This window comes from Hydractinia symbiolongicarpus, chromosome 9 (assembly GCF_029227915.1).
Source record: "Hydractinia symbiolongicarpus strain clone_291-10 chromosome 9, HSymV2.1, whole genome shotgun sequence".
NCBI classification, from domain to species: Eukaryota; Metazoa; Cnidaria; class Hydrozoa; order Anthoathecata; family Hydractiniidae; genus Hydractinia; species Hydractinia symbiolongicarpus.
Genome location: NC_079883.1, coordinates 16,367,222 through 16,378,987, shown reverse-complemented (window position 1 = coordinate 16,378,987; position 11,766 = coordinate 16,367,222). Strand labels below are relative to the sequence as shown.

At 32.2% G+C, this 11,766-nt stretch overlaps 1 protein-coding gene across 3 annotated transcripts in view; it reads left to right on the top strand.

Annotated features, from left to right (window-relative positions):
- LOC130657018 (protein O-mannosyl-transferase 2-like) overlaps positions 1–11,766 on the top strand; it is a 49,927-nt gene that overhangs the window by 19,554 nt on the left and 18,607 nt on the right. For 2 of the 3 annotated variants that reach the window (XM_057459967.1, XM_057459969.1), the window contains exons 2-9: positions 714–798; positions 866–970; positions 2,506–2,614; positions 2,780–2,888; positions 3,791–3,856; positions 4,021–4,114; positions 6,897–7,003; positions 7,191–7,273. In XM_057459967.1, coding sequence (XP_057315950.1) covers positions 714–798; positions 866–970; positions 2,506–2,614; positions 2,780–2,888; positions 3,791–3,856; positions 4,021–4,114; positions 6,897–7,003; positions 7,191–7,273 — 758 coding nt within the window. Of the gene's footprint in view, positions 1–13; positions 608–713; positions 799–865; positions 971–2,505; positions 2,615–2,779; positions 2,889–3,790; positions 3,857–4,020; positions 4,115–6,896; positions 7,004–7,190; positions 7,274–11,766 lie in introns of those variants that run through there. The other variant, XM_057459968.1, reaches the window with a different exon arrangement.

Here is an 11,766-nt window from a genome sequence, read left to right as displayed (position 1 = left end):
TGTTTGGCAAAATAAAATCAACAGGCACAAAATGTTGGAATTATAAAAGATCCATTATAAAATTAAAAATGTACTTAAATATATGTAGGACATACTACATTAAAATCAAGTGGATGTAATAAACTAAGAAGTAAATTTGTAAGAGGCATGTATATATTATATGAACCTTTTTTTTCCAGATCATAAGCCTAGGATTGTTTGAAAAATTTTGGTTGTTTAGAAAAATATATTAAAAAATGTGTTTAATGTATGTATAGTTTAACATGGTAAAACAGAGGGATAAGAAAGTTGAACAAAAAAATAAACATACTGAAGAGAAGAATGACAATAAGGAAAGTAGTGCGATAAATCAGAATGTTGATATTGATGAAGTTAATAAAATTAATGAGGACAAGCAAGAAAAAGAGGATGAAAAACTGGAACGTGAGAAGAACTTTAAAACAGACATTGTTAGTAAACAAAGTAGTACTAAATATGAAAGATGCATTGTTAGTAAGTGTGATGGAGATATACACAATATTAAACTAAATAGACTTTCACTAACGGTTATTTGGATCTTAGCCATCACAACTCGTATGTATTTAATACACGAACCTACACATATATGGTAAGTATTAAGGAAAGAATGTAACCAAAATAATTTCAGTGATGTTCATAAATTTTTCTGATATTTTATGCATACTTTATCTTATGCATCACTGTTTGATTTTTAGTTGGGATGAAACACATTTTGGGAAATTTGCTAATCATTATCTCAATGGAACCTTTTTCTTTGATGTTCATCCACCACTTGGAAAGGTAAAAAAATTTATAATTTAAAATAATCTTTTTTAGCTTAATCATGGTTCAATATTAAAACCTTTAGATGCTTCTTGCACTTGCTGGCTGGGCAACTGGTTATGATGGATCCTTTCCGTTTGACAAACCTGGCGACAGTTATGGTGAACAAAAATATGTTGGAATGAGAATGGTATGTATTGTGTGGATTTTCGTTTCAAAAATTTATGGCATAGTTTAAGCTCACATTTAAAATGATTGTGTAAAGTGGAAGGCTACAAATTTATAACAGTTGATTTATTGTCATTTTTTCAGTCAGTTATGAAATATTTTTCCTTGTGCATTTGTCATAAGATGTTAGAATTTAATTGTCATGGTATTTCATTAATTTCATGATAAGAATGAACAAATATGTTATTTTTTCATCATATTTCTTAATTTAAAGTTCAAATCATGTATATTTTGCTTGTAACCAAAATGCAGAATGCAGTGGATTCATGGATATTTTAAAGAAAAATTGAGTTTCTTTCTTATTTTTTCTCTGTCTAACTATTTGTGGAGGTGGCCTTAATAAGTGTTGCACATAATTCTAAAATCACTAAAGAGTAAATGCAAGTCCGAATCAGATAATATAAGACGAATAATTTTTAAAATATGTATATTTCGTGTTACATCCAACACATCTTTCAGCAGAATAAAATGTTACAAAAAAGTTCAGTAAAAAAGAGAAATTTTGAAGGTAATTAAAACGGTGACTAAAAATTTTTATATATATAAGATCAACTCCTTTTGAACTTAAACGGAAGGTAAAGCATTCTTTTACAAATAACACTAACATCAAATTTAATGTTACGTACTCGACACAAAAGATTGCTTTTTACACGAATATAAAATCCGTTGAAATACAAGTCAACCATCCTCTACAAGTTCACTTGCCCTGGTATAATTCTTCATATAATCGGTAAAACAGAACACAGTCTATACCAAAGATGTAAAGAACACACCACCACCAAAGAGAGTGCTGTTTACACCCATGTGTTGGAGTGCTCTGCTTTGTTATATCTTAACACTCTCTTAATGCTTGGTTTGGAATCGTTTAATTTCCGTGATATCTACATGGAAAACTATTAGCAACAATACAACAGTTATTGATTGAAGTGATAACTGATCGACATCGTTAGTAAAAGAAGCTTTGCATATAAAACGAGAAAAACCTTAAATTTACAATGGTTTGAAAGTGTCAAGAGATTTATACTTATTTTAACGATCTTTTATTGTATATATTTATAAGATTTTTTCATTACCATTTTAATTACCTTCAAAATCTCTCTTTTTCACTGAACTTTTTTGTAACATTTTATTCTGCTGAAAGATGTGTTGGATGTAACACGAAATATACATATTTTAAAATAAATTCGTTCGTTTTATATTATCTGATTAAGATACTTTGACTTAATGAATTTAATTTTCGGACTTGCATTTATTCTTTATTATATTAAATTGTCAGCTGGAAATGGTTTTCTAAAATCACTGCACTGCAAAATCAACTTTCAAAATCAGAAAATATGTACTGATAGTTTCACACATCCAGTTGATCATTTTATATTTTGCCTGCTAAGCTGCCCATATCTGAATTCTATATACACCATTACACTCCTGATAAAAAAAATTGTCATATAATGTAACCTTTTCTTGCCCATGTTGAACAACTAAACTTGTTGCCTTTAGTTCTGCGCTTTACTTGGTGCATTCTGCATTCCACTAGCATATTTGATAGTGTGGGAGCTGACACATTCCTTACCAGCTTGCATACTAGCTGCTTCTTTAATTCTTTTTGGTAAGACCATTTTGTTCCACAGAAACTGTTTAGTTGCAACTCGTAAATATATGTTGCATCCTATTATATCTATCACCAGACATTTTTTATTATGATCTTTTTTACTACAAATGTAAACACATTGGTCTTTGTGCCCGCTTTTTTCAATATTTGTTTTCGTTTTAGATCATGGTTGTATCACCATATCACAGTATATCTTATTGGATCCAATTCTCATGTTTTTTATGATGATGTCTGTTTTCAGTTTAATTAAATTTTATAGTTGGAGAGATTGGTAATTATATATTGCTTTCATACATAAGATAGGGTTTAAATAAGCAATTCACTTTTATCGTAATTAAATTCATTTTTATCATGAAGGAGACATTTGGGGCTATCTTAGCTAATCTTAAAATTAAGAGACCTAAGACAAGGAAAAGTGTTGTTTTTCATAGTTTTGTACCTGGTATAATATGTATCTATACATTGATAATGTTTGAATGCATTTTCCTTATTAGGTCTAAAATTATTGATGACAGAAAATGTCAAAATTTGCTATATTCCTTAAAGACGCCTATAATTTATATAGCATAAATAAATATGAAAATCTTTTCATGCAAATATCTTGAAAATGAAAAAAGCTTTTCAAATGACTTGTTAAGTCACTTTTTAAGAGCTAATAATCAATCAGATCCCTTTATTTCTTTGTTTAATTTTCTTGTTTGTATTTTCTTATTTGAAATTATTTTGTCAAGTCTTTTACTATCCTGTTGTTGTTTTTCTAATTTGAACCCTAGGTATATAAAGTGTCTTTTCGTTTAAAAAGTACTTTTACTCCCAGGGCTTTAAAAATTCAAAAACTTGGTACACATTTTTCTGTGTACCTTATAGATTGCTTTGGTTTATAGACTGGTTACCTCTAATTTTTATTACCAGCTAGAACTGTATGAAATCAGTTTAAAAACCACTAGTATAGCATTGAATGCATTACATGCATTGCTTGTTGTGCATGTTGCACAAAATTTATGTGAATGCTTACAAGTGTGTATGTAACTCTTAAAGCCATGTCTTTAAAAAGATAAGAAGCCTTCGTTGCTTTATAGGCACAGTGTCTTTATACTCTACACAACCTTGTTCTTTATCAGCTGAACTCTTTGTCTCAAGTTTACTGATTATATTTTGTGCATTATTTTTTAGCCCATTTAGTTTTGACTGGTGGGGCTGGATGTTTTGCACAGGCTACTTTTTAGCTTGTACATTCAGGTATAAAAACATTTTGTATGCAGTGTGTTGCAAAAAAGATTCTGAATTTTGGGTTGACTCAAAAATGTTTTATTGTTTTATATAAATTATAACTTTGCTATTACTTATGTGTAAACATTAAAAATTTGTGTCAAATTACTTGTGTGAACATTAAAATTTTTTAGTGTCAAATGGGTTGGTCTTTTTGTGATATTGTTTGCTGGAGTTACAACAATACAAGATTTGTGGATTTTGCTTGGTGATTTGTCATTATCAATTGTAAGAACATATTTAGATATATATATGAGACCTATAACAGTTCAGTTAATGATAAAATCTCTAACAAGAGTCTGAAATCTGTTTTGCATTTTAAGGCGTGAGTATAGGAAAAGCAGGCCTTGCCATGAGCAAATAACCTCCTGAGCAATTAATTGCTCGCGTCAGAGTGTCCACGCGAGCAATTTTGCTCACCATATTTTTACATTTTTACATTTAGTCTCTCAGGGCATCTTTTTCAGGAGAGGCGTGCGCCTTGGCACACACCTAAATCGTTTAAGGCATGTGATTAAAAGGCCTGCCACATTTCCAGTTTGGTCGAACATGTTAAAACGTCCGATAGATTTCCGTCTTGGTCGGACACTTTTAGATCTCAGTTCTGGTCCTTGGAATCCACAAGCAAGTCTATTCATAGCCAACCTGACCATCCTAGCTAATTCACTGACTCCTGACTTAGTTAAAAGAACTACGTAGACATAAATCTCTTTTGCCTGGCCCCTTCGTCATTGATAACCAGGCCTTACACAAGAAATCCAGCCATGCGGTTCTTAACTAATGCGGAGGTGAACGCCGACGGAGCACGGATGTCGCAAGTCTGCAAAACTGCACTTACAGGCGGAACAGACAATTTATCATGGATTTAATTGTAGATAATTTCTTCATTTGACGAAACAATTGGAAACCATAGCAGGTCCAAATTTAATGGATTATTTTCTTTATGCCGCAACTGTTATTCAAACAATTTTAAAAACGAAACCCACGTGCGGTATAATTTTTTTTTCTGGATAAATTTTATGTACCTGAACTTTCCGAATGAATTTGGAAGTTTTATTTAAACCATGCAGATTAAGATTTTTTTTTGAAAACGAAGCATATTTTTTCCTATTTGCTGAAAAATAAACAATAAATTTATGAAAACGACAGTATAGTGATACATACTATTTCGGACATGTAAAAAAGGAAGTTAAGGTTGAGAGAGTCGTTATACCAGTAGACTCTTGATCATCGTGTTTGGGGTTTGATTTAAAACGTCCCCCACTTTTCTACTGCAAAATGAATGCAAAACAAAGATTAACCTTAATGCCCGATCGCACGCGTTTTACAAAATGGCGAATGAACTTTTGCACGATGGGTGGAAAATAATCACACCAAATATCTTTTCAATTTCAGGTTGAGCGTTCGTGCAGGAATTTCACTTAAAAGACAAATCAATTCTTAAGAAAAACGTTTACAATTATCTCAAAATGTTAATATTTGCGCAAGCAATAGAATGCTTGGGTAACGAGCATTTACGCGGGCGCAAGCAATTGCTCGCGACTCATGGCAAGGCCTGGAAAAGAATCGTTTTTGTTTTTTTTTAATTTTTTTACAGTGATTGGATAGGAAAAAATCTGATGTATTTAAGTTAGGGTATTTTCCAAATATGAAAAAACTTGTTATAATTCAGTTTCTCACTATGTAATAAGATCAAATATTTGTTCAAACACAATCATCTTGGGTATTAATTTATACTACTCAAGGTTATAATGAGAAGAGGAGAATGATTTTTGTATGTAGTTAAAAGATTCTTTTAAAGTTTTTCTATAACATTTCCCATAAGAATATACTTTTTTCTACAATTTGATTTTGTTTTACCCATACTCGACTGTGTGTGATTTCAAATGTGAGCAAACACAGTGAAGTGCAGCATAAAAAGATGTTATAAAAAACGAAGGCGAGTTATGATGAGTTTCCGACGATCAGAGGTTAAAAATTGTGAAAAAAAGTGTAATACTAAATATCTCCGAAAGTAAAAAATGTTAAGAACAAATTAAAAAATCGTTTTTAGATTAATGTTTTGTGATCCCAAAAAGCAAACAGCAAACATGATGATTAAAAATAGGACTGAGAAGGTGACATGTGGAAGCAATGAGTTTTCATGGAATAATTCTTAAATCTTATTTTTTAATTATGCTTGTGTAAATGACAAAATGACAAAAATTACAGATCACTTCCTTAAGCTTCATGCATTGTTACCCCAAATTGTGAGTCGCTACAAAATGGGGGCTCGTTTCTTACTTACTTATTGATCAAAATCAATACATTTTTAAATAAATTGCTCATTGCAGACCTGAAAGGATGGTTAGTTTTAGTAAGTTTTTTATCTGTTTTTTCAGCATTTTTCTACTCATTCAAGGTGAAATAAACCTTTATAAATTATATAAATGCACCATAGCAAGGTTTGTGGAAAGTTTGTGTATCCTTTTTCAGTTTTGATTTTGATACGAGACAGTTTTGGCTAGCTATAGCATAACCAGTCACTACCAACTAGCTGTGAAATAGAAGAATGTTGTTTAAATGCATGAAAATACTGTAATTAAAAGTGAAACCCCTACACTTACAATTTGAGGCCAAATAACTGGGAATATATATATATAGCACATGATCCTCTACATTGTTTATTATAGAAGTAATGACAAAATAGATTTAAAACCCTCTTTTTCGCCTAAAAGGGATCTTTCCATGGACCTTACCACTAGTTTAAAAAATAGCTTAATTTTATTGTTTCTGGTGAATTTCATACAGCAGGACAGGGGAAATATGTAACACTCAATTATCCTAGATGTATTATGAAAGTTTCTCTAGTTTAGCTCCAGCTTCAAAATAAACCTAGAGGACTATTCTTAGCATGATTCCAAGAGTATTCTTAAATTTCATGGGTTTTTGACTCCAATGATTTTTATAAATAAAGTGCATTTCTAATGAGGTGTGCCTGTCTTAATTACCATTTTCCATCTCTTTCCAGTTGGAAATATTCAAGCACTTCGTTGCGCGTGTGATTGGTTTGATCATAACACCCATCTCTGTGTACTTATTCTTCTTTGGACTACATTTCCAGTCCCTTCCGTACAGGTTTGTTGCGAATTTGTTGATTGTATAAAGTATCCTGACCACTAAAATCATCAATAATGGTTAATGTCAGCATTTTGAATTTTTTCTTTTTTTCCTTATTTTGACTGCTGAAAATATTTGTGTGATTTTGATTTGGGAAGTCAGTTTGATTCTAGTTGTGTTAATGTTTCTAAATTTTTATGTTCAGTGGTCCTGGAGATGGATTTTTCAGTTCAGCATTACAATCAACACTACAAGGGAATCAATTATACAAAGCAAGTCTACCTGGAGGTTGGTGTTCTGCTTGCTTTATGTGAATTAAATATATAGTATTTAGTCCCATGGAAAAATCCACTATAGATATCGAATAAAAAAACAGCGAAATAGTGAGCGAAATTAACCATAAATTTCATTGTTTTTTTCGTCAAAACGTTTTGTTGTTAATTCCATTCAAGCGGGAATAAATAAAACCAATATGTTTTTCATATAACAGTAGACAATAGATACGTGCTTAAGGGAATAATAAAAATTAATTACCCGTGACTTTTGTGTCATAAAGTTTGCATCATTACACAAAGGTTTTTATGTGAACAATAAAATAAATTAACCGTGACTTTTTTAAAACAAAAATTTTTAAATCAATTTGAAAAAGATAATAAAATAAAAGTTTAGCAAAAGTGACATGTTACCACGGCTGTTTCTTTAGAAAAAACAACACATCCACTTTGTTACAGACAGACAGACAGACAGACAGGAACACTTAGCATATTATTATATAGACTAGTTATTTAAACTCGTGGAATAATCCACCTAAATTTATTGTGCTTCTTATCACAAAAAGGTTTGTTGATAATTTTATTAAGAAGGCTGAAAAAGAAACGTTTTAAACGAAATCCTGTGGAGATATCCACTTATAAACATATAAAATTTATTCTATGTTCCTTATCACAAAATCATTTGTTGTCAGTTTCACTTTAAAGACACAAACAATTAAAATTTTTGAACGAAATTGACAACTATAATAACAATGTTAATTGCCTGTGACTTTACACGTATAACAATTTATAACAAAGATCCTGTTGTAAATTAAAATTTGCATGCAATAAAATTCCTAACTAATGAAATCACTTTATTTTATCACATGATTTGTTTTAGCCAAACAGCGAAATTCATTGCTCTTTTCGTCAAAACGTTTTGTTGTTAATTCCATTCAAGCAGGAATAGATAAAACCAATATTAAGGGAATAATAAGAATAATTACCTGTGACTTTTGTGTAATAAAGTTTACATAATTGCACGAAAGTTTTTATGAGAACAATAAAATACATTAACCATGACTTTTTTGAAACAAAAATTTTAAATCAATATGAAAAAGCACACAAAAGACAGAATAAAAATAAAAGTTTAGCAAAAGTGACATGTAACCGCGGCTGTTTCTTTAGTAAAAAAACACATCCACTTTGCCTGTCACAGAGACACGAAACTGGCGTATTATTATATAGACTAGTCGTTAACCCGTGGAAAAATCCACTGGACCATAATAGTAATTTATTGGTCAGTTGTGTGTATCAAAATTTTTTTATGCATTTACAAAATAACATGAAATATCCCTTTTATTAAATCAAACGAGATAGTGTGATATGTTGGTTTACTCTTTCGTCGCGGCGGTCTTCAGAAAAGTTTTATCACACTGGATTGAAATCATTGCTATCGGCCATTTCACTGGATTAAAAATTCTCTACTATTTTCTCGCATAAACGGAAGCTCATATTGTTGTGCTTTCCTGACATAAAGTTAATGAAGAAGACATTTATCTTTAGCTGTTTTTATTGAAGCATGGCGCTTAGTTAAGATTAAGAAAGAAATTGTTGTTGCTAAAATTTTTCAAGCAAAAATGAAGTAAAGCGAAAAAAAAAATTTAAAACTAACAATTTTATGATGACGTGGAAGGGTGCTATGTTCTTATGTCACAATGTGGTAATATTTCTTTCTGTTTGTAGATTTCCTCGTAGCTAGCCAGGATTTAGAGATTTTTTGAAATAAATATAAAAATATTTACTTAGAAGCTAAGCGTCGTGCTCGTACAGCAGTGTATAAGGCAAAATCAGAAGCAGATTTACAGATGTGTTAAGAAGGGAAGACCAGCGCAATGAGGTATTCAAGATAGAAAAGCAAATGAAAAAGACTAATCAAGATGTTGTAGGTGAGAAGTGTATACGTAATGATGAAGGTGTTTTGGCTAGCACAGAGGAGGAGAAAAGGGTAGCTTGGAAGAATTATTATCAGAGGTTGCTTAACACTGAGTTTGATTGGGATGAGGATAATTTGTCTAATGATGATGTTGTAGAAGGGCCAACTGTGCAGATCAAGGCAGATTGGGTAGTGGAGTCTATTAGGAAATTGAAGATTGGCAAGGCTGCAGGAGTATCAGGTATTGTTGCAGAGATGGTAAAAGCATCTGGATATATTGGAGTTGAGCTTATTACAAGTCTTGCTAATCAGATTATAAAGGATGGTGCTATTCCGAGTGAGTGGCAGTCGAGTGTAATAATGAATTGTTTCAAGGGCAAGGGTGATGCATTAGAAAGAGATAACTATAGAGGTTTGAAGTTGATTGATCAAATAATGAAAGTTATTAAAAGAGTGATTGATAAGTTACTTAGAGAAAGAATTGATATAGATAAGATGCAATTTGGTTTTGTTCCAGGGCGTGGCACTACAGATGCAATATTTTTACTCAGACAGCTTCAGGAAAAGTATTTAGGAAAGAGAAAGAATCTCTATTTTGCCTTTGTAGTTTTAGAGAAAGCTCTTGATAGAGTGCCACGTAAAGTTATTTGGTGGGCTATGAGACAATTAGGTGTGGATGAGTGGCTAGTTACGATGGTACAGTCTATGTACAGCAATGCTAGAAGTTGTGTCAGGATTAACGATTCACTAAGTGATGAATTTAGTGTAAATGTTGGTGTACATCAGGGTTCTGTACTTAGTCCTTTTTTGTTTGTTCTAGCACTGTCGATGGAGTTCAGAAAAGGTTGTCCATGGGAGTTATTGTATAGATGATTTGGTTCTCATAGCAGAGTTGATGGAAGAATTAGCTTAAAAGTTTGAGAAGTGGAAGAAAGGACTAGAAGAGAAAGGGCTAAGGGTGAACACAGCAAAGTGTAAAGTCATGATTAGTAGCATTGCAGCCAAGTGTGGCCTTGTAGTTGGAAAGTGGCCTTGTGGAGTTTGCAGGAAAGGGGTTGGTTGTAACACAATTTTTTGTCAGACTTGCAAGCATTGGGTACATAAGAAGTGCAGTAGTATTGGTGGAAGTTTAAGAGCTGACATCACGTTTGTATGCAAGCGTTGCAAAGGTGAGATTATAGAGAATGAAGTATTTCCAGCTTCAATGATGTACAAGTGGCTCGTTAGAGATAGTTGAGAACTTCTGTTACTTAGGTGATATGTTAGGCAGTGAAGGGGGTGTTGGAAGAAGTGTTACTTGCAATTGAGGTAAAAGGTAGGTTGTATGAGGCCTGTTTAAGAAGTGATATGTTGTACGGTAGTGAGACATGGGCAGTGAAGCAGGAAGATCTTGACCGTTTAGAAAGGAATGATATGAGAATTGTTAGGTGGATGTGTAACGCCAGTCTGAGAGACAGAAAGAGTTCAGATGAGCTAAGAAGCAGGCTAAGTATCGGTAGAATTAAAGATGTTATCCAGATAAGAATATTGAATTGGCTGGGGCACTTGGAAAGAATGGAGGGGGATAATTGGGTAAGAAAGCGTACAGACTTGATAGTTCCTGGGGCAAAGCCCAGAGGCAGACCGAGAAAGACTTGGCAGGAGGTTATAAGGACAGACTTGATACAAAGGAAGTTGAGTTTAGATCTAACACAGTCTAGATCAGGTTTGAAATGGGTCATTAATATACCCCGTCCAACCCATGTTAGCATGGAAAACGGACATTAAGCCGAGAATGATGATGATGATGATGATGAAAATGTTTAATTTTTCTTTTCAGCGAACAAACACACAAACCAATTTTTATTATGTGTATTTCGCTATGTATTTAAGAATTGTAGCTTAGAATTTGTGTGTCGTATAATTTATTGTGTTTATCTGGAATATGTTGTATTAACATCAGTTTTTATTTTTTGAAAAAAATATAAAGTTTTTTATTTCATTTTCTGCTTGCGCTCCCACAAAAGCAAAACTCACATTCAGATTTGGGTTCTTTCTGCATATTCTTTCAAAATAAGCTCTTGCGTGCAGAGGATACAAATTGCATACACATATTATTAGGTATTTTTGAAAAGAAGCTTTTGTCTGGAGTGATAAGAATGTATGATAAAATGTTAAAGCATGCGGAAAGTTTGACGGCCTTATACACAGGGCATTCTTAAAAATCTTAATTAAGGTTACTGTGAGGGAAAAAATGTTTTTTTTATAAAAAAAAATTTTCTTTGGTTATGGGTATAAAAAAGAATCTTAAATTATATCTGGAAGTATGTTTATTTATAAAAAAACAATGTTTGTGATCTCTTTATAAAACATATTTGGTATCATACTGACTATGTGTTATTATACCAATGAATGTTTTCAATTTGGTGTGTCCCTCCTACTCTCCAATGTGTCAATCAAGACACAAAACGAATGGGAACCAACCTGAGAAAACTTATCAAAAATTAAAGGGCAAAAAACTTGAAGATGGAAAAGGAATTAGCGGGAGGGGATGATTGACTATTGCCAAAATTGACGCCTTTCAAAATTTTATGGGGGTTCAATACAAGCCTTAA